This window comes from Lampetra planeri, chromosome 2 (genome assembly GCF_965212315.1).
Source record: "Lampetra planeri chromosome 2, kcLamPlan1.2.h2, whole genome shotgun sequence".
Lineage (NCBI taxonomy): Eukaryota > Metazoa > Chordata > Hyperoartia > Petromyzontiformes > Petromyzontidae > Lampetra > Lampetra planeri.
The window spans coordinates 14,967,794-14,991,918 of record NC_136108.1 but is presented as its reverse complement, the minus strand read 5'-3'; the positions used below and the strand labels follow the sequence as shown (position 1 = coordinate 14,991,918).

The window sequence follows — 24,125 nt, the reverse complement described above, 5'->3', positions numbered from 1 at the left end:
CTCACCACTCAACCTCACCCTCACCACTCAACCTCACCCTCACCACTCACGCTCACCCTCACCACTCACTAATCACCACTCACAACTGCCACTCACCCTCCCCACTCACCCTCACCATTCACCCTCACCACTCACCCTCACCATTCACCCTCACCACTTTCTTTCACCACTCTCCCTCACAACTCACCCTCACCGCTCACCACTCACCCTGACCACTCACCACTCATCCTCACCAATCACATCCTCACCAATCACCACTCACCCTCACTGCTCACCCTCACCACTCACCCTCACCACTCACGCTCACCCTCACCACTCACCCCTCACTAATCACCACTCACAACCGCCACTCACCCTCACCACTAGCCCTCACCACTCACCCTCACAACTCACTAATCACCTCTCACAACCGTCACTCACCCTCACCACTCACTCTTACCACTCACCCTCACCACGCACCCTCACCACGCACCCTCACAACAACCACTCACCCTCACAACAACCACTCACCCTCACTACTCACCCCCACCACTCATCCTCACCAATCACACCCTCACCAATCACCACTCACCCTTACTGCTCACCACTCAACCTCACCACTCACACTCACCCGTCACTAATCACCACTAACAACCGCCACTCACCCTCCCCACTCACCCTCACCACTCACCCTCACCAATCACCACTCACCCTCACCACTCACCCTCACCACTCACCCTCACCACTCACTACTCACCACTCACTACTCACCCTCACCACTCTCCCTCACCACTCTCCCTCACCACTCTCCCTCACCACTCTCCCTCACCACTCTCCCTCACCACTCTCCCTCACCACTCTCCCTCACCACTCTCCCTCACCACTCTCCCTCACCACTCTCCCTCACCAGTCACGCTCACCACTCACGCTCACCACTCACCCTCACTACTCACCCTAACCACTCACCACTGATCCTCACCAATCACACCCTCACCAATCACCACTCACCCTCACTGCTCACCCTCACCACTCACCCTAACCACTCACGCTCACCCTCACCCCTCACTAATCACCACTCACAACCGCCACTCACCCTCACCACTCACCCTCACCACTCACCCTCACTACTCACCACTCATCCTCACCAATCACACCCTCAACAATCACCACTCACGCTCAACACTCACCCTCACCACTCATGCTCACCACTAACCCTCACCACTCACCCCTCACTAATCACCACTAACAACCGCCACTCACCCTCCCCACTCACCCTCACCAATCACCACTCACCCTCACCACTCACCCTCACCACTCACCCTCACCACTCACCCTCACCACTCACCCTCACCACTCACCCTCACCCTCACCACTCACCCTCACCACTCACCCACACCACCACCACTCACCCACACCACCACCACTCTCCCCCCCCTCACCACTCTCCCCCCCTCACCACTCTCCCCCCCTCACCACTCTCCCCCCCTCACCACTCTCCCCCCCTCACCACTCTCCCCCCCTCACCACTCTCCCCCCCTCACCACTCTCCCCCCCTCACCACTCTCCCCCCCTCACCACTCTCCCCCCCTCACCACTCTCCCCCCCTCACCACTCTCCCCCCCTCACCACTCTCCCCCCCTCACCACTCTCCCCCCCTCACCACTCTCCCCCCCTCACCACTCTCCCCCCCTCACCACTCTCCCCCCCTCACCACTCTCCCCCCCTCACCACTCTCCCCCCCTCACCACTCTCCCCCCCTCACCACTCTCCCCCCCTCACCACTCTCCCCCCCTCACCACTCTCCCCCCCTCACCACTCTCCCCCCCTCACCACTCTCCCCCCCTCACCACTCTCCCCCCCTCACCACTCTCCCCCCCTCACCACTCTCCCCCCCTCACCACTCTCCCCCCCTCACCACTCTCCCCCCCTCACCACTCTCCCCCCCTCACCACTCTCCCCCCCTCACCACTCTCCCCCCCTCACCACTCTCCCCCCCTCACCACTCTCCCCCCCTCACCACTCTCCCCCCCTCACCACTCTCCCCCCCTCACCACTCTCCCCCCCTCACCACTCTCCCCCCCTCACCACTCTCCCCCCCTCACCACTCTCCCCCCCTCACCACTCTCCCCCCCTCACCACTCTCCCCCCCTCACCACTCTCCCCCCCTCACCACTCTCCCCCCCTCACCACTCTCCCCCCCTCACCACTCTCCCCCCCTCACCACTCTCCCCCCCTCACCACTCTCCCCCCCTCACCACTCTCCCCCCCTCACCACTCTCCCCCCCTCACCACTCTCCCCCCCTCACCACTCTCCCCCCCTCACCACTCTCCCCCCCTCACCACTCTCCCCCCCTCACCACTCTCCCCCCCTCACCACTCTCCCCCCCTCACCACTCTCCCCCCCTCACCACTCTCCCCCCCTCACCACTCTCCCCCCCTCACCACTCTCCCCCCCTCACCACTCTCCCCCCCTCACCACTCTCCCCCCCTCACCACTCTCCCCCCCTCACCACTCTCCCCCCCTCACCACTCTCCCCCCCTCACCACTCTCCCCCCCTCACCACTCTCCCCCCCTCACCACTCTCCCCCCCTCACCACTCTCCCCCCCTCACCACTCTCCCCCCCTCACCACTCTCCCCCCCTCACCACTCTCCCCCCCTCACCACTCTCCCCCCCTCACCACTCTCCCCCCCTCACCACTCTCCCCCCCTCACCACTCTCCCCCCCTCACCACTCTCCCCCCCTCACCACTCTCCCCCCCTCACCACTCTCCCCCCCTCACCACTCTCCCCCCCTCACCACTCTCCCCCCCTCACCACTCTCCCCCCCTCACCACTCTCCCCCCCTCACCACTCTCCCCCCCTCACCACTCTCCCCCCCTCACCACTCTCCCCCCCTCACCACTCTCCCCCCCTCACCACTCTCCCCCCCTCACCACTCTCCCCCCCTCACCACTCTCCCCCCCTCACCACTCTCCCCCCCTCACCACTCTCCCCCCCTCACCACTCTCCCCCCCTCACCACTCTCCCCCCCTCACCACTCTCCCCCCCTCACCACTCTCCCCCCCTCACCACTCTCCCCCCCTCACCACTCTCCCCCCCTCACCACTCTCCCCCCCTCACCACTCTCCCCCCCTCACCACTCTCCCCCCCTCACCACTCTCCCCCCCTCACCACTCTCCCCCCCTCACCACTCTCCCCCCCTCACCACTCTCCCCCCCTCACCACTCTCCCCCCCTCACCACTCTCCCCCCCTCACCACTCTCCCCCCCTCACCACTCTCCCCCCCTCACCACTCTCCCCCCCTCACCACTCTCCCCCCCTCACCACTCTCCCCCCCTCACCACTCTCCCCCCCTCACCACTCTCCCCCCCTCACCACTCTCCCCCCCTCACCACTCTCCCCCCCTCACCACTCTCCCCCCCTCACCACTCTCCCCCCCTCACCACTCTCCCCCCCTCACCACTCTCCCCCCCTCACCACTCTCCCCCCCTCACCACTCTCCCCCCCTCACCACTCTCCCCCCCTCACCACTCTCCCCCCCTCACCACTCTCCCCCCCTCACCACTCTCCCCCCCCTCACCACTCTCCCCCCCTCACCACTCTCCCCCCCTCACCACTCTCCCCCCCTCACCACTCTCCCCCCCTCACCACTCTCCCCCCCTCACCACTCTCCCCCCCTCACCACTCTCCCCCCCTCACCACTCTCCCCCCCTCACCACTCTCCCCCCCTCACCACTCTCCCCCCCTCACCACTCTCCCCCCCTCACCACTCTCCCCCCCTCACCACTCTCCCCCCCTCACCACTCTCCCCCCCTCACCACTCTCCCCCCCTCACCACTCTCCCCCCCTCACCACTCTCCCCCCCTCACCACTCTCCCCCCCTCACCACTCTCCCCCCCTCACCACTCTCCCCCCCTCACCACTCTCCCCCCCTCACCACTCTCCCCCCCTCACCACTCTCCCCCCCTCACCACTCTCCCCCCCTCACCACTCTCCCCCCCTCACCACTCTCCCCCCCTCACCACTCTCCCCCCCTCACCACTCTCCCCCCCTCACCACTCTCCCCCCCTCACCACTCTCCCCCCCTCACCACTCTCCCCCCCTCACCACTCTCCCCCTCTCACCACTCTCCCCCCCTCACCACTCTCTCCCCCCTCACCACTCTCCCCCCTCACCACTCTCCCCCTCACCACTCTCCCCCTCACCACTCTCCCCCTCACCACTCTCCCCCTCACCACTCTCCCCCTCACCACTCTCCCCCTCACCACTCTCCCCCTCACCACTCTCCCCCCTCACCACATGTTAAGGGCGATCCTAAAGGAATCTACAACCTTCGATGATTCCTTTTCGCGATTCAAAGAATCGATTCTTGGCGCATAGGAGGTTTCCATTTTTAATTACAGAGTTTTATTTTCATCGTTATGTTATGTTTTAAAGTTTTCAGGAGTTTTTAATTATATTTTAGCCCCGGTCAACGCCGGATATTTCCCATTCGTAGCAGTTTATATCAACTCTATAACCAACTAATATTAAACGGAAATAAGGCGATTCTAAATGAATCTACAACCTTCGATTGCTTTTCGCGATTCAGAGAATCGATTCTTGGCGCGGTCGGGTTTAGAGTTTTAATTACACAGTTATATTTTCATTGGGATGTTATGTTTTAAAGTTTTCAGAAGATTTTAAATGTATTTTTCCCCCGGGCAACGCTGGGTATATCGAGTTTATACCACAAAGTCGACGCCTGACAGACTTGCGTGTCGAGGCCTAGTACCGTGCAGAGCCTCCGGCCTCGCCTAGATTGCCCATCCGGCTGAGGCTGGGTACTGGGGCCGTTAACCCCCCCCCCCCGCGCTACAATAATATCTACCGACCCTATAATAGTAATTGCACACATTGGGGTGGGGGGGAGTGAAGAGGACGTGAAACTTTGATGAATTTACCTCAGAGTCGCGTGTTAATGCGTGCGCATATTTTTTACGGGAATTAAAAATGGCGTCCACCCCGCAGCGAAGCTGTTGCTACCCGTTGCCAGGGGCAACCGCCGTGGTCCGCGCCGGTCGGCGATACTAAATAATTAAATAAAGCTTTAAATAAATAAATAGAAATCGCACTAGATCGATAATCGGGCCGATTTAAGGTTTAGAGACGAAAAATCGGAAATGCCTAAGTTTACCGCGGGGCCGGGGGCGTGCCCACCTGCAAAATTTAATCTCGGTTAACCCCACGGTCCGAGAGCTTCATCCCCCGCAAGGGAGGGTACGCAGACAGACGGACAGACAGATAGACAGACAGATAGACAGATAGACAGACAAAAAATGAATTATATAGGTTAGATTAAGATGCCTTAGGGCTAAACACTTGGACCTCATATCCTGACAAACCACCCTTTTACCTGTTAACCAATATTACTTTTGCAATTTAAATCAACGTTAATGTATCTCAAACAGGATGTCTAGACAATGGCTTCAATAAACCATACATTTAAAGTGAAGCAGGTGCCCATAATGGGGTAGCAAAAGCACTCCAGGTGGTGTTAGGATCAAATGATCCAGGCCAGGATTGCAAAATTGTCACCAGTCAATCGAGAGCATGCTCTACCTCATTTGAGAACGCCATGGAAACCCATGGTTTTCACAACTGTGGTCTCATTATTATACAGCAGATGTTGACATGGAAGAGATCCACTATGAAGCAAATTTCCTGAGTCCATAAATGTATAAACACGTACAGATTGTATCACCGTTAGAAAGCACAAAAAGGTCTGACATTTACATATTGAATATAAGCGATTGTTTCCTGCTGATACTTTCGAAATGCAATGTATGGATGTTCATCGAAAAAATGTTTGTTGTTGTAAATATCACCGAATGGCTTTAAAATGTAAATCAATAAACACAAATTCATGTCATTGTTTTGGTCAGTGTATTTAACAGTGATTTGTAAATATTGTTCACGACGTTATGAATGAGCACAGAAATTACTTTAATAAAATATAATTTTGCACAGGAATAACTACGTATAATCTTGATTTGAAGCTTCCGTGACTGCAGGAATCCATACTCTTTGGTTCTTTCGGTAAAGTCACGCAGGTAGAAAAATAATAGATCACGACGTTTCGTGGGACAACCACAGCAGTTTTTTCTTGCTGTGGTTGTCCCACCTGGTGACGAATGCTTGTGTTGCGATCGAAACGTCGTGATCTATTATTTTTTCTACCAGCGTGACTTTACCAAAAGAACCAAAGAGTATAACTATGTATAGTTAGTTCGCTGAAACTTAATACCAAAATTCAGGACTTGATAATAGTTAAATGTGTAAAAAAATCACTCTGCATTTGTACATTATGCAAAAAAACATTACAAGTCTTGACTTAAAGCTTTCGTGACTGCAGGAATTCATATTCTTAATAATCATCATAAGACCCTGAACAACTGCAGTCATCATCTTATCTTAAGTCACAATCAAATATAATGAGCAAATGTGACCCACTGAAACGTATCGTTTTCCGACGTGCAATAATTATCTAAAGATGAAACCTCAAACTCCTGGTCTTTGGATCATGGGTAGAAACGTTATGATTTGAAAATACCAAAATGCAATAATTCAAACAGCTGCAAGGCAGCGTGATATGGAAGCTGCTGCTGCTGTTTATCTCCCCAGACAGTGGGACAGTACTAACAGTACGAGTGTTGAGACATTTTGACCTGCATTTAAAGATTTCTTATAAGCCACCATTTTCTGCCTTGTTCAGTGTTTGCCAGTTCGAATGTCATCAAGTCCCGCATGCAGCTTATTCCATCACGAAAAAAAAATCCTAATTATGGCAAACTGACAAGCATTCTCAAAAAATCTGGTTTCTTATTCTTTTGAGAATTCTCTTCATAATGAGACACCACAGGGAATCTGGTGCATACTCAATGGCCTTCTCTTAACTGACCTCCAGAAGGTGCTCTCATGCTGAGGGGGAGATTGTAGGTTTTATTCAATAGCTAACCCAATGTAAAGATGGTCGAGCTGGATGCAGTTGCAGCAATATTTACAGCCTGCGGTGGCAGGATTGAAGATATCCATTTAGCTGTACGTGGGAGACATTTTTCACTCTCGCTGGTAACTTGATATCAGAAACCAGAGGTGGGACAAAGTCAATGTTATGCAAGTCACAAGTAAGTCTCAAGTCTTTGCTCTCGAGTCCCGAGTCAAGTCGAGTCAAAGATGAGGCAAGTCCAAGTCGAGTCTGAAGTCATCAAAATCATGACTCGAGTCTGACTCGAGTCCAAGTCGCATGACTCGAGTCCACACCTCTGTCAGAAACCAAGATCTCAAAAGGTATTGGCAATTTTCGCAATGGACTAACATGCATGTAATGAACATCTCAAACGTGTCATAGCTTCAGATTCATTTTAACAATTGTTGTGGACAACACTGTATATTCAAAGACTTAAAATAAACCCCTTTAAAAATCACTAGTGTGCTTTTGAAGGGGTTTATTAAAATCACTGGTACGATTTTCCCGACAGATGATACTTCTGTATGTTTTACATCGTGTTCTAAATGTTAATTGTGATTTATACTCCTGAAAATATTGCACTGAAAATATTCATACGATTCTAATAAACATGACTTTCTCTTACAATTACTCATACCCTCGGTATAGTATTTCCTGTATTTGAAGAATGGTTTTGGCCTCAACCCCTTACTGCAAAAATGAGTGTCAATTTTCGTAAATATTTTGCATTCGATGTACTTTGCTTATACGTGGCAAAATCTGCTGCCACTCAAAACCTTGGAATTTCACTAATAACACTATACATCACTGAATGCACCACACGTTCACAGTAAATCAATGCACATCGGTCTTATAATGTAAAGTACCTCCGCATATTCCAAAGCCCACTGTATTGACGGGCTTTGTGTGCTCCTAACAGTTTTTGTATATTATATTGCTTGAGTTCTTCATTGTAGAATTGTTACCTATGGTGCAGGATGTCCCGTTAAGCAACTGGGAGCTCTGCACTTTAAACCATCTGGACTGCTGCTTCAAATCGTTCAGTGTCCCCTTCCCTCCCCCGCACCTCCGATTACCACGGTCGGCTACGTACGGTGCAAAGGAAGTTCAACGTACAAACATGCGATTATGATCGTGGACATTTTGTTATTGCTAGTATTGAAAGTCAAACAGAAGTCCACCATCATCACTATCTCCCGTGAACTCTTAAAAACCCCCCAATTGCTCCGACACACAAAAGTGTGCCGCCGACCATGACGTGCAAAAAAAAATCCCAGCATCAGTGTGCGTCACATCGTACACACACACAGACATATATACACATACATAGCTCAAGTGCACTCAACCATTGCCCGGGGTTGAAGCACTCTTCCCCACGGACACGTCTGCACACCAGCAATGTCTTCGAGAGAGAAGCAAGGACAACAAGGCTCGGAGGGACGCGTGCCCACGAGGATATGCACCGCGTGCATTGCCGAGCTGCAAGCTTCTACCAAACGACTCTGAATTCACAACGCAGAGCGAGAGAGGCGACGTCTGAGAGTGACCACCACGACTGCGTTTTGGTGCGAGGAAGATGATGGTGGAGCTGGTGGTGATGGTGGTGGTGATGATGATGGTGGTGGTGATGATGGTGATGATGATGGTGGTGATGATGGTGATGATGGTGGTGGTGATGATGGTGGTGGTGGTGGTGATGATGGTGGTGGTGATGATGGTGATGATGATGATGGTGGTGATGATGGTAATGATGGTGATGATGGTAATGATGATGGTGTTGACGATGATGATGATGGTGGTGATGATGGCGATGATGATGGTGGTGATGATGGCGATGATGATGGTGGTGATGATGGCGGTGATGATGACGATGATGGTGGTGATGACGATGATGATGGTGGTGATGATGGTGGTGATGATGGTGGTGGTGATGGAGATGGTGGTGATGGTGATGATGGTGGTGATGATGGTGGTGATGATGGTGGTGATGGTGATGGAGGTGATGATGATGGAGGTGATGATGATGGAGGTGATGATGATGATGGTGATGATGGTGATGATGGTGGTGGTGGTGATGATGATGGAGGAGGTGGTGATGATGATGGAGGTGGTGATGATGATGGAGGTGGTGATGATGATGGAGGAGGTGGTGATGATGATGGAGGTGGTGATGGTGATGATGGTGATGATGGTGGTGGTGATGGAGATGGTGGTGATGGTGATGATGGTGGTGATGATGATGGTGATGATGGTGGTGATGATGGTGGTGATGGTGATGGAGGTGATGATGATGGAGGTGATGATGATGATGATGGTGATGATGATGGTGATGATGATGGTGATGATGGTGATGATGATGGAGGAGGTGGTGATGATGATGGAGGTGGTGATGATGATGGAGGTGGTGATGATGATGGAGGTGGTGATGATGATGGAGGTGGTGATGATGATGGAGGTGGTGATGATGATGGAGGTGGTGATGATGATGGAGGTGGTGATGATGATGGAGGAGGTGGTGATGATGATGGAGGTGGTGATGGTGGTGATGATGATGATGGTGGTGATGATGGTGATGATGGAGGTGGTGGTGATAATGGTGATGATGGAGGTGGTGGTGATAATGGTGATGATGGAGGTGGTGGTGATAATGGTGATGATGGAGGTGATGGTGGTGATGGTGATGATGGAGGTGATGGTGGTGATGGTGATGATGGAGGTGATGGTGGTGATGATGGTGGTGGTGATGGTCATGATGGTGGTGATGATGATGGTGGAGGGCTTCTCCGTCGCTTCATCTCATCCAACGCATTCCTGGCCCAAGCGCCTCCGCAAGGGCGAACAGATGGCCGCGGCCATGCAACACGCAGCAAGCAGAGAGACACAGACAGACACAGGCGGAGAGAGAGACACAGAGAGAGACAGACACAGACACCCATAGACGAGACGAGTCGGCCGTGTTCCTCACCGGGTGGAGGCGACCCGAGGCCGGCGAGCGCCACCACCAGCAGCAGCAACGCGGCCACGGCCATGTCCGCTCGCCTTGTCTCCTCCTCCTCCTTCCTCGTCGTCGTCGTCTTCTCCTCCACTAGCTCGTGTGGGAGAGCTCACACCTCGTCACACCTCGACGCCACAGCGGCGCTTCTCGCTCAAGGTGGACCCGCAGCCCGGGGCGCACAGCCGCGCCGCGTCCCCGGCCATTGCTTCTCTTCGCTCGCTCCCCTGTCCAAGCAGCGATGAGATGTCCGCCTGAGCTCGTGTTGGTGATGATGCTGCTGCTGTTGTGATGGTGGTGGTGTTGATGACGAGGCGGGTGTTGTTTTGGTTGCGTGAACGGCGAGACGCGAGACGCCGCTGTGAGGCAGCGGCGGGGTGGGTGGTGGGTGGGGTGATGGCGGAGCCGAGAGGGGAGATGGCGACAGCAGCCCCCACCCCCTCATCCCCCTCCCCTACCCCCCCTCACCCCCCTCCCCTACCCCCCTCACCCCCCTCCCCTATCCCCCTCACCCCCCTCCCCTATCCCCCTCACCCCCCTCCCCTATCCCCCTCACCCCCCTCCCCTATCCCCCTCACCCCCCTCCCCTATCCCCCTCACCCCCCTCCCCTATCCCCCTCACCCCCCTCCCCTATCCCCCTCACCCCCCTCTCCTATCCCCCTCACCCCCCTGCCCTATCCCCCGCACCCCCCTCCCCTATCCCCCTCCCCTACCCCCCCTCACCCCCTCCCCTCACCCCCTCCCCTACCCCCCTCACCCCTCACCCCCCTCCCCTACCCCCAACCGCCTCACTCCCCTACCCCCTCACTCCCCCCTCACTCCTCCCCTCCCTCACCCTCACCCCCCCACCCCCCTCCCCACCAGCCTCACCACCCCGCAGCCCCGCCCGGGGTCTTAGAGGGACCCCGTTACGACAGCGGGTCTCTCTGATACTACAGCGGGTCTCTCTGATACTACAGCGGGTCTCTGATACTACAGCGGTCTCTATGATACTACAGCGGGGTCTCTGATACTACAGCGGGTCTCTGATACTACAGCGGGTCTCTCTGATACTACAGCGGGTCTCTCTGATACTACAGCGGGTCTTTCTGATACTACAGCGGGTCTCTCTGATACTACAGCGGGTCTCTCCGATACTACAGCGGGTCTCTCTGATACTACAGCGGGGTCTCTGATACTACAGCGGGTCTCTCTGATACTACTGCGGGTCTCTCTGATACTACAGAGGGTCTCTGATACTACAGCGGTCTCTCTGATACTACAGCGGTCTCTCTGATACTACAGCGGGACTCTGATACTACAGCGGGTCTTTGATACTACAGTGGGTCTCTCTGATACTACAGCGGGTCTCTCTGATACTACAGCGGGTTTCTCTGATACTACAGCGGGTCTCTCTGATACTACAGCGGGTCCGATACTACAGCGGGTCTCTGATACTACAGCGGTCTCTCTGATACTACAGCATGTCTCTGATACTACAGCGGGTCACTCTGATACTACAGTGGTCTGATACTACAGCGGGGTCTCTGATACTACAGCGGGACTCTGATACTACAGCGGTCTCTCTGATACTACAGCGGGTCTCTCTGATACTACAGCAGGGTCTCTGATACTACAGCGGGGTCTCTGATACTACAGCGGTCTCTCTGATACTACAGCATGTCTCTGATACTACAGCGGGTCTCTCTGATACTACAGCGGTCTGATACTACAGCGGGGTCTCTGATACTACAGCGGGACTCTGATACTACAGCGGTCTCTCTGATACTACAGCGGGTCTCTCTGATACTACAGTGGGGTCTCTGATACTACAGCGGGGTCTCTGATACTACAGCGGTCTCTCTGATACTACAGCGGGGTCTCTCTGATACTACAGCGGGTCTCTCTAATACTACAGCGGGGTCTCTCTGATACTACAGCGGGTCTCTGATACTACAGCGGGTCTCTCTGATACTACAGCGGGGTCTCTGATACTACAGCGGGTCTCTGATACTACAGCGGGACTCTGATACTACAGCGGTCTCTCTGATACTACAGCGGGTCTCTGATACTACAGCGGGTCTCTCTGATACTACAGCGGGTCTCTCTGATACTACAGCGGGGTCTCTCTGATACTACAGCGGGTCTCTGATACTACAGCGGGTCTCTCTGATACTACAGCGGGTCTCTCTGATACTACAGCGGTCTCTCTGATACTACAGCGGGTCTCTGATACTACAGCGGAGTCTCTCTGATACTACAGCGGGTCTCTCTGATACTACAGCGGTCTCTCTGATACTACAGCGGGTCTCTGATACTACAGCGGGTCTCTCTGATACTACAGCGGGTCTCTGATACTACAGCGGGTCTCTGATACTACAGCGGGTCTCTCTGATACTACAGCGGGGTCTCTCTGATACTACAGCGGGTCTCTGATACTACAGCGGGGTCTCTGATACTACAGCGGGTCTCTCTGATACTACAGCGGGTCTCTCTGATACTACAGCGGGACTCTGATACTACAGCGGGTCTCTCTGATACTAAAGCGGGTCTCTCTGATACTACAGCGGGTCTTTGATACTACAGCGGGTCTCTGATACTACAGCAGGTCTCTGAACCTTGGAATTTGAACCCCAGACCTCAAGGGACTGCTGCATGGCTGGAACTTTAGAATGTGGAACCTTTGGCACCTGAGGCCAGGAGTTTGAGACGCTTCGACCTGGGATCCTGGTGACTGAAAATGTTGTACCTGGAACATAGGAACCTGGGACCCTAGAATCCGTTGAAACTGTAACCGCGGGGCCCAGAGATTGCTGCATGGCTGGAATCCTGACACGTTGAGCACTGGAATTGGGACTTTGGACCCTTGGGCCAGGGATTTCAGCCATTTGGCTCAAACTCTAGAACTTGAGAGCAAACCTGAGATCCTGGGAACTAGGCCCTGAGACTTAGGCACTTGGACCTGGGACCCTGACAACAGAACAAAGAGAAATGCTTTGAGAACGAAAAGCCAGGTATAGTACATGGAACCCAAGGACAATAGGACCCAGAAACTGACACACTTATGCCCCATGACCTAGGACCTGGGAAACAGAAACACTGACACAGTGGGGCCCCGAGACCTGGGATCCAAAGATCTTCATAGCCGGAGACACGTGGACCTTAATAAAATAGGATACTGGGACCATATATCCGATATCATGGACTCCAAGAACCTGATACACCAGTACCTTGACACCAATACACCAGGACCAAATACATTGCTACTTTAGTACTTCGAACCCTGAGAAACAAATACAGTACAGATGCCTTGGGATGATACACGGGGGCCGTAATACACGAACCCTTGATACCTATGATCCTTTAAGCAGTGTTTCCCAGCCCAGGACTTTTATAACCTTGGTAGGCGGGCACTCGATTTCAATACAGCTTGGCCCAACAACTTGTCCCCAAAACACACTCAACCAAACCTCCGCTATCTCAGTTCAGTGCTTAGATTGCTCGCCCAGAAAACCAACCACTTGGATGGTACTTCAACCCTTGGACATCTGTATTGTTAAACCAAACCTACAAAACTATTTCCAAGTATTTTCATCTGAATCTGTGATGCTGCTGCTGTGGGGCTTGGCAGAATGAGCATTCCTCCCTAATCTTTCCGTTCGGCAAAAAAGTATCACTTTGAATACAAATATCTGCAGGCGGGAGACATCTGGGGTTGATCATCTTGAGTTTAGAGCATCAGAGCTGAAGGTGATCGCTCTCAACATGTGTTTAAACTCATCAATCGAGGTGATCAAAGCTTCTCTCGTGACATTTTCGTGCGGGGTTATTATTTACCCTTTAATTCCACGTTAATCAAAATTCGGCCAATGTTGTTGATGCATTATTATCCAAAACAGTAGGCTTCCCATGTGAAGGCTGGGAAATAATGCTATCTCAACCATAACAAATTCGGATTCATACAAGCTACTATGCATCGTGTTTCAGGCCCGATTAAACCATTATAATTGTTGAAATAACATGCTTTCGGGTATGGGGGTGGTACAGTATTGGTGTTCTACAGTATTTATAAAGGCGGTGGTGACATGGACAAGTGATAGCGCGATTGCTGCTTGTTGCAGAGGTTCACGGTTCGAATTCAGCGGCTGCTCTGGTTAATACTGCAAGTGTACTAAACAACAAGATACGTGCCGTCTGCTGCACTGTGGATGTTAAAGATCCTGTGCCATCCGCAAGAGTACACCATTGTGTGTCGGCATCATGGTTCAAATTGTAAACATTACCCGCAAATTACTCAATTGTAATGCTATACTCTGTACCGTACAGAACAATAATCGCCCCCTACTGCAAACGTTTGTCAGGCCGCTCCAGAAAAAGTAATGAGACCCAGCGAAACTCTCCACAGTAAAGATACGCAGTGGACCAATACATAAAATATGTACATACGGTATTTGTTTTAAGGTAACAACGTAACGAAGTAACACAATAATCCGCGTCGTTGTGGAGAAGTATAACATAAATACGCAGACGAGTTGTCTCTCTCTTCCCATGTCTTGGGTGGTTCGTATTCATTCTTAAGTGACGGCTGGGCTCTGGCTTGAGCGTGGCAAGATGTTAACTTCCTCGCCTGCTATGCAAGAGTCGTGGGTTCGATGTTTAGTTGAAGCTTGCAGTGTCTCTCTCCCCGTGGTCGAGTCTTCGGGTCCTCCGGTTTTCCCCTCCACATTTAGAAGCATACATTCGATTATTTGGCTGCTATACATTTCCACATGATAAGCCATTTCTCTGAGCTATTATCATTTGTGGCCAGGTCGCTTCTGAAAAAGCGCGACACAGTTCAGTGGGCTTTACCTGGTAAAATAAAAGTTGGCTCAGCCATGGCTGGGGCTCATGGAAAATCCTGGAAGCATAAACTCAAAGCCAGCTTAAGTTCAGAATGGAGCTTTGAGCCGGCCAAGAATTGTTCCCTGGGCCGATGCGTAATTAGCTAAAAGGGGGCTCAAGTACGGTACATACACTCCAGTGGTCCACATGCAGGACACGCAAGGGAGGTGGCGACCTCTGGTGGTAAATATTTCTCACAGACTAAACAGGATTTCCCGACAACTGCAGAACATCCCATCTTACAGGGTGGTCAATGTCTTATGCCCCCCATTGTGTATTCTCTATAACATAATACAGGAAATATTTAAAGTAAGGTTTATTTAAAACGTAAATAAATATGCAAAGGAAATAACATTTGGGGGTCAATTAATTGAGGTCACAAGACAGCTGGACCACCATGTAAATGTCAGCTTGACGATCCACTGACGGATGAAAGCCTCACCCCCCATGCTATTACAAATCATGGTTATTTGACCATACTCTTTGGTTTTTTCGGTAAAGTCACGTAGGTAAAAAATAAATAAATGAAAAACAACTAAATAAAATCACGACGTTTCGGAGGAAACACAAGCTTCCGTCTTCATACTTCACCACTCTGGTTAGTACAGGGATGATACCAACGAGTTAGTTGAAAGTGAAGTCATCACTTAACACCAGTTTTTATGTATCAACAGAGCCGTCCCTAGGGTACGGCGGATCAGGGCGATCGCCCCGGGCCCCGTGCTTTGGGGGGTCGCGCGCTTCGACCCATCACAAACGATGTCAACAAGCTTGCAATAAAATATTAACTTAAAATAACCATTGGCGTCCTTTTGGAGAACATTCATAGCAAATATGCATCACAAAATAAATAAGGTGACTTTGCCTAATTATATTGTGGATAGTCTCCACGCGAACGCTGCTTATTTTGAGTTATGCTGTTATTGCAGGGTCGTCGACATCATTATTGTTTTCGTTATCGGTAACAGAATTATTGCTGGACATTTAGAAATGTCGAGCAATAAACATGACATTCCTTAAAACCTTTTTTTTAAACGGTGCTGGCACCAACGTGCACTTGTCCAGCCCGCACGCCAGCAAACATAACTTTTTGTTAAACAGGACTCTATGTAACAACAATAACAAAAACGTTGTCCAACGCGGCGTTATCAAACACGTGTCGCTTATACGCCGTTTTCCCCGAACGCGGGGGTTGATGTTTCGGCTGTACGTGACTTGGCGCCCGCACAGATTCTTATTTCGTCGTCGAAAAGCAGTACCCTGTGAGTGCTACATCGACCGAGAGAACAATTCATTTACCATGTGCGTGTGTTTTGTGTGATAATGTAATTCGCTCCAAGACGCACAACGCAAATGTTCACACATTACAGCATGCATGTAGCCGTCCACTCATTGAGGACGTCAGCCAGACGGACACCTCGATGGTGAATCATCAACACGTTCAAGTGCGGGAAGAGGGATGGAGACGGCAGTTTTGTGTTGTGAACTTGAAAAATACAGAGGGTACACACACAGAAGGAATGCAGAGCGACTCGGCATCCTTTAGAGTTTAGACAATAACAAAAGTGGCAATCATGTAGAATGAGTTAGAGATGGGGTGATAATTTTGGACCCAAGAACACAACCCTAGTTTTCCCTTAAGGTCTATTATTTGTCGAACCCGGTTTTCCCCAACACGGCATTTTCCAAGAACGTAACCCCCGCGTTCAGTGAGGTCTGCCTGTAGTGTGTGAAACGAAGGAAGCTTCCAGACGCTTCACTTGTCATTCAGACGTCACCGGTTCGATTCCATCTTCCAGCGCGTTAGTTGAAGCAATCAAGGTTCCGAAATCCCATATCCCTTCCCCTGGCCGTCTCTCTAGCAGTATAATTGGGGTCAACAGTTGTTTGGTAGGTCGCGTGTGGTGTGGGTACACCCACCTCTCCCAACACGTCTAATCAGTGGGAAAGTAGAATAATTACCTCCTGTAGCTCCATCTAGTGGAGGGTTCTCCGCCAGCAGTAGCATGAGCGAATGTACCTTTAACTTGATCACTGAGAAAGCAGGACTAATGTAACACCGTGCTATTTGTATGTTCGTGCATGCCAAGAGGCATTAGTTAAATTACTTAAAAAATACATTTTTAAATCCGTAATCGATTCTGAAAACGGTTACCGGTGGTCGTTAAAGAGCTCGACTTTCATGTATATGTTGTGTTGGCAGTGGTACTCAAGCACATCACTAAAAACCACACATTCGTTAGCACTGCTTTGAATGTAAACATAGGAAACGTTGTATGGCCCTTTGTGTGTACGCATCACCAATGTGCCATGAAAATCCATTGCCCCAAACATCTATTGTCCTGTACATTTATAATTTTAAGGCAGTGTTATTGACAAAGGGGGAGGGTTTTCTTGGTAGTTTTATGCATGGTGGTCAAAGCTCTATCCAGGAGCGATGGAGTTCGGGTTAATTCCAGATGATTTGGTCATAAGGCGCATAAAGTAGTTTTGGTTATATCAGCACTGTAAAACTGCGTGCTTCAATGTAATATACATGAGCCACACTCTTAATTGATCAATATTTACATGTTAGTACTATGGATAGATAATGAATCAGCAACTTTCCATTAACTGGCCATAATTTTACGTACAGTACAAATTTTATTAATGTAAAAGTTTGATCGCACATTCGATTAAGATGGTTGGCCACGTACGGTGCGAAAGTTCAACATACATATATACACGACAGCCTACTTCATTTAAATGTATAACAAGTTGTGAAATACATGGCTTAGATAATTGTACGGTGCACCACCAAAAGCATGAATGTTGTTGCATCGCTTTATTCAGAATCTTTAACAGACCTGTAATGGGTGATACCTAAATCCATCACATACCAGTGTACATATGGTAGAATGTACATGTAATAGCCAGTCTGTTTATATGGAATCACTTATGGTTGAACTTTATTCAAATTTAAAACACTCATGCTTCACTCGTGAAGAAAACATATTCAGTGGCTTAAATCCAATCAAAACGGCATAAGAGGAGCTTAAAATAAACTCAAGGCTCTGTATTATTTACCGATTAAAATAAACGTTGTCAATGCTGGCTAATTGCTGAAGGAAAAATAATGCAATGGCTCTTACCCACCATATTTACATTTGATTGACATCTATTTAATACCATCATTGATGAACAGGTTTCATACCATCCAGTCCTAGCTGTAGCATTTGGGCATCTGTGGCTTCAATTGTGGTCAACGGAATCTAATTATCAATGCAGTAAATAAATGAAAATTTAGCACTGTTTTGCTTTTTCAAAAAGGTAAATGTCTTCTTCTTCTTTAATTTCTAATCGTCAACATCAAGGTCTTCAAGTTCCTCATCCAAGTCCTCCAGGTCATCTCCAGTGAAGAGATTCTCGTCCACAGGCACACCATCAATCTGACCGCTGTCCAGTGATGGCTCCAGGTGCTCTCCATTGCTGGCATGATCCTCAGAGCCACCACATGCCTCTGCAAGTTTGTGGCTTTCTGTATCGGAACCACACATGAATAGTTAATAAGACAACCCCAAGCCGAGCACGATACAATGACTTAAGAGGACAGTTATTTTGTATCCTACATGACGTGTCAAATAATATTTTCTGCGGGATACAATGTGGCCCTTTTGTGTTTAATGAGAACATTTTCACGTGCCAATGCTGGAATAAGACTTCAATTTGTTTTGCGTCAAAAAGTATCTCAATGAATACCGCTAATCGGTAAATATTGAAAAAGGCACTCAGAATGACACAAAAAACATATCGTATTCACTTGCATAACTATTACATTGGGAAGATAATGGCGAGTTTGGAAAGGTAATGTGGAGCTATCTTCTTGGTTCTTTCGGTAAAGTCACGTAGAAGGTAAGTAATAAAATAATAATAATAAAACATAATAAAATAATTCTCACGACGTTTCGGCCACAACGCAAGCAGCCGTCCTCAGGTGAAGACCAGGTCTGTCTCCCCGACAGCTGTCCTCAGGTGAAGACCAGGTCTGCCTCCCCGACAGACCTGGTCTTCACCTGAGGACGGCTGCTTGCGTTGTGGCCGAAACGTCGTGAGAATTATTTTATAATGTTTTATTTTTATTATTTTATTACTTCCCTTCTACGTGACTTTACCGAAAGAACCAAGAAGATGAATCCCTGCAGTCACGAAAGCTTTAAATCGAAATTTAATGTGGAGCTACTCGACTGAGTGCTATATTGCCATGGAAAGATTGTTAGATAGAGCACCAATAGAGTGTTTGGGAATATGGGAAGTCACCTCACCATCCAATAACTCTTCAAAGCTAAACTCTACTGCAATTTATGCACTTGCAAAATCCAAAAACATATAAAATAGATGTGTGTGGATGTGTGTGTGTGTATATTGCACTCTTAACGCACCCTGATCAGCAGATACTGCATTTCGGGATGGCACGTTGTTGAACCTGTCCTCTTTCCGAGAGACCGATATTCCTGAAATGTCCACCTCCTTCTCCACAAACCTGCTCTCGTCTATCTCATTCACATCCCCCTCATCCTCCATCTGTAAAAAACAAAAAATCAGCAAAGCTTATAACTTTCAATGGAACGTTTGAAAAAAAAGAAACATTTTGTTGACGTATAACACCATGTGCTTTTTAAAGTGTGTATTTGTGACTAAAATTTAACTCGACATACCTCTTCATCTGACTGTGGTGCATATTCTGTCTCATCTGCCTCTTCATCATCAGCATTGACCAGATCTGGATGAAACTCAAACACCTCTCGTCCACTAATCTGCACACGCATAACAAGAGCATTAAAACACTCGTAATCACTGTAATACAAATTGTAGATTTAAATACCATCTCATGTCTATCTATACACACCCCAAGTGTTTTTCCAGCTTTGTAATCTGCTTTTCTCTTCTCCATAGCTTTTTGAAATTTCACGACTTTCTCCTCTCTCTTTTTCATTTTCCACTCCAAGAAGGTTTCCAATGTGATCTTTGTCACATTTGGACCGAGCGCATTTCTCTGAGAAAACACAAAAACATCCAAACCATTTTAGATATACCATTTTGTTTGTAATGATGTGATGGAAAATAAAAGACAGCAGTTCTGTTATCACAAAGTCATACAATCATGTGAAGGTCTTTAAATGTTAAGAGCTTGCTTCTAAATGTTCAAACAACACTCTCTGGTGGGGTTTCCGGTTGTAGAGCTTGTTTTACAACTCAAAACACGTGGTACAAGTAGACAATATCATACATATACACCACAAAAATAGTAAAAAAGAAAATCCAAGTGGACCAACTCACGAAAGATTACTTGGACAGTTTGTAAAGCTAAGTTTAATGTAACAAAAAACTCCTTGGCAATGGTAACAGCAATGCAAATTTTGCATCTTGAGGTTACAAGTGTTCAGTATGAATATTGTAGGTTTTCAAATCTCTACTTCTGACTCATGTCTGCCTTGCCTCTTTTTCTATGAGGTCCTCCAGTGAGATTTCCTCCTCTTTCTCATCTTTTTTATTTTCTTTCTTGAGAACAAATCCAGGAGGCAAGGCATGTCGGTACATGCAGCTTGGGCCATTGGGGCAACTCCAGAACCAGCCATACTTCTGGCTCTCAATGGCATCCAGGAAGAATTTGCAAACCTGCAGGAAAAAAATTACATGCAGATTAGAGTTAATCAGACTTATTTGTCTTTTACAGTAAAACATTGTAAGTCATGTAAGAAATAAGAATAATCCTATCTTCAAATAGCACACATTTTAACACCGTAAAACTCAACTGCTTTCTATTAATTACTGAAGCTCATACAATTTCTGTTTTGGTTTTCTGCAGCTCATCTTCACCATGCTTCTTATTGATGACCTCTTCCAACTTTGCCTCATCCCAGTTCTCCATGTCATCTGTTAAATAAAAGTGCCATTACAACGTTGCATTTCAATTGTGTTCATTCACAAAATGCAAAGTATAATCCAACTTTCACTGAAGTGGATGAATGAGTCGGAGGCCACTTACCTTTTTCAAGATCATCATCTCGTGCATCCACATACATGCTGCGCTTCTCTGCCTTCCTTTCCAACGACAGGTCGTGCGAGAACTTACATTTATCTCCCTTTTTACACTGTCCTTGTTTGTAGAAGGCACAGACAACTGATTTTGGGTCCACACCTGTAAAGAAACAGTTAAGGTTCAGTCTCAATTCTCCAGAATGCTGAATAAAATGTCATCAGACCAAATCAACAACAGAAAAGTTCCATTTATTTTTTTAGTAAATGAATATTGAGACATAATAAAAAAACGCATGAAACATTTAAGGCTTGTTATTACCTTTGCTTACTTTCTGAGCAGCAACTACTGGCTTGAAAAGTGCATTCAGTTCCTCGATTTCTTTCAGCTTGTCATCTTTTTTACCCTTCTTGTCATCTGCTGCTGGTACCTGGAATAATCAGATGTGTTTCCGACTGACACAATGAGCGCGTTTTGCACAATTTTACCCTCGCTCATTTTAATTTCACATTATTTAATTGGAAGATTACTTTAATTGGAAGATTACTTAAATGTTCCACTGCACAAGGTTGGCTATTTTTAATATATCGAATACAGTACAGCAAACATTTGTAATTGGCGGAGTGCATATAATTGAAACATGTTATACATACATATTTAGAAACAGATACCATACCACTTTGGTTCCTGGATTTTTCACTTGAGTAACAACTTGCTTGATGAACTTTTGTTGTTTGGCTCCTTTTTTATTCTTAAGACCAAAGGTTTTGTCCTAGGGGGTAAGAGGATAGACACATTTCAGTCAATATTTCCAAGACAGGGATTATAAATCTTGACTTAAAGCTTTCGTGACTTCAGGAATTCATATTCTTTGGGTCTTTCGGTAAAGTCATGTAGAAAGGTTCAAAGAAAATAAAAAAAATGTTCTTTCAACCTATCTACGTGACTTTACCGAAAGACCAAAAGAATACAGGGATTATAAGTTATATATGTCATAGTCAAAGCCACAATTGATAAAAAAAACAGGATAATTAATTTGATCACTTTATAATTTGAGATTATATTGGATGGTGAAATTCCACTATTCTCAGAAAACTGCACACGGTTCGTGACGAACCTACAATTCAACAACACAAACCTCATAACAAATGACAGGCAGGTGACAGAACATGTCAAGATGGCCAGAGTTCCCTGGTGTTGGTGTTCCACTTGGCTCAGTAACAAACACATTAACCCGAGAGCCTCATCACACAACCGGGGTTATGACATTCAAGGTTATCACGTCACCCAGAGACATGCTCGCCATACGGGGAGCTCAGCAGCATCACACCCTGCACACTCCTGAGTTGATACATCTAAATCTTATAATGGAAGACTTTAGAATGCAAAATAAAGATCCTAAACTGCAGGCCTAGAGCCTAGCCTACAGCCTCTACATTCCAGATCCTGGACTGGTGACCCCTTTAAAAGACTCACACAGGCTACTCTATAAGGGAGGTAAACTCTTGACAGGAGACGACAATTTAGACTGCTTAACCACTATAGACTAAGGACTGCCTTTAGACAGTGGAATCGAGACTGGAGACTGACATAAGCACAGAAGCAAAGACATGCGAATCTAGCCAAGAGACGATACAAGATACGAATTGGGACATTGCACTAAGTTTTCTACTTTCCACGTTTTACACTGCTGAGAACATTTACAGAAGCCTCTATAGAGCATAGACCATGGACAGGCTACTCTAAAGGAGCCGCTAAACAGGATTGTGGACGGCACGAGACTCTATACATGAGACTCTACATAGGAGACTACTTTACATAGGAGATTCTACACAGGACATACTCGACACAGAACATACTCTACATATGACAAAGACTCTACATAGGAGACTACTTTACATAGGAGATTCTACACAGGACATACTCGACACAGAACATACTCTACACAGGACATACTCTACATAGGACATACTCTACATAGGACATACTCTACATAGGACATACTCTACATAGGACAAAGACTCTACATAGAAGATTACATAGAAGACTACTTTACATAGGAGATTCTACACAGGACATACTCTACACAGGACATAGACTTTACATAGGAGACTCCATACAGGAGAATACTTTACATAGGAGATTCTACACAGGACATACTCTACACAGGACACACTCTACACAGGACACACTCTACACAGGACATAGACTCTACACAGGACACACTCTACACAGGACATACTCTACACAGGACATAGACTCTACATAGGAGACTACTCTACACAAGATACTCCATACAGGAGCCTACACAGGAGCCTACTGTACATAGTAGACTCTACACTGGAGACTCTACACAGCAGAGCCTACACTCGCCACTCTACACAGCATAGACTCTAGACTCTACACTCCCACAGGTCGCACTGTCAGACACACGACGACAACTCCTCTGGACGAGGCCGCCGCCGCCGCCGCCGCCGCTGGGCCACGCGTCCACAATGGCCAGGCCCGAGGAGCCGCTCCGCTCCGGGGGTCGTCCGTCCTCCTCCCCCTCCTCCCGCGCTCCCCCTACGGGTTGGCCTCCACTGAGGCTCCGCAGCCGCCGCCGCCGTCGCCGCCAAGACTCACCTCGATCACTTTCTCCTTCTTCTTCTGATCCGCCTTCTTCCCCGGAGCCGCCGGCGCGGACACCTTCTTGGGCGGCATGGCCGGGCGAGGTGGCGGCGGCGGAGGGGGGTGGGGTGGGGGGGGACGCGCGGTGCACGCCGGGGAAGGACCGCCTCCTCCTAACCCAGAGCACACCGCGACACGCCGCTTCCGGGGCGGAGGGGAGGGGGACGACGATGAGGCAAGGGGGTGAGATGTCAGTGCAGAGGTTTTCCCTCTCTCCCTCTATCCCTCTAGATCGCGTGGGTGTCAGTGCAGAGGTTTTCCCTCTCTCCCTCCTAGATCACGTGGGTGTCAGTGCAGAGGTTTTCCCTCTCCCTCTAGACCACGTGGGTGTCAGCGCAGAGGTTTTCCCTCTCTCCCTCCCTCTAGATCGCGTGGGTGTCAGTGCAGAGGTTTTCCCTCTCTCTCCCTCCCTCTAGATCGCGTTGGTGTCAGTGCAGAGGTTTTCCTTCTCTCTCTCCCTCTAGACCACGTAGATGTCAGTGCAGAGGTTTTCCCTCTCCCCCTCTAGATCACGTGGGTGTCAGTGCAGAGGTTTTCCCTCTCTCCCTCCCTCTAGATCGCGTGGGTGTCAGTGCAGAGGTTTTCCCTCTCTC

At 49.0% G+C, this 24,125-nt stretch overlaps 2 protein-coding genes across 3 annotated transcripts in view; both read right to left on the bottom strand.

The window, feature by feature from the left end:
* Positions 1 to 10,403, bottom strand: part of BMPR2 (bone morphogenetic protein receptor type 2) — a 46,068-nt gene extending 35,665 nt beyond the window's left edge. For both annotated transcript variants that reach the window (XM_078608419.1, XM_078608426.1), the window contains exon 1: positions 9,956 to 10,403. In XM_078608419.1, coding sequence (XP_078464545.1) covers positions 9,956 to 10,019 — 64 coding nt within the window. In that variant the 5' untranslated portion in view covers positions 10,020 to 10,403. The remainder of the gene's footprint in view (positions 1 to 9,955) is intronic.
* A 7,252-nt stretch (positions 10,404 to 17,655) lies between these two features.
* LOC144728761 (zinc finger CCCH domain-containing protein 15-like) lies at positions 17,656 to 23,695 on the bottom strand. The gene is made up of 10 exons (XM_078608395.1): positions 23,488 to 23,695; positions 21,539 to 21,634; positions 21,184 to 21,292; positions 20,872 to 21,024; positions 20,668 to 20,759; positions 20,322 to 20,501; positions 19,732 to 19,878; positions 19,541 to 19,639; positions 19,265 to 19,406; positions 17,656 to 18,363 (listed from the first exon to the last, which is right to left on the bottom strand). Exons 1-10 carry the CDS (start codon positions 23,563 to 23,565, stop codon positions 18,182 to 18,184), a joined length of 1,278 nt encoding a protein of 425 aa, XP_078464521.1. The 5' UTR covers positions 23,566 to 23,695; the 3' UTR covers positions 17,656 to 18,181.
* Positions 23,696 to 24,125: the final 430 nt, after the last annotated feature.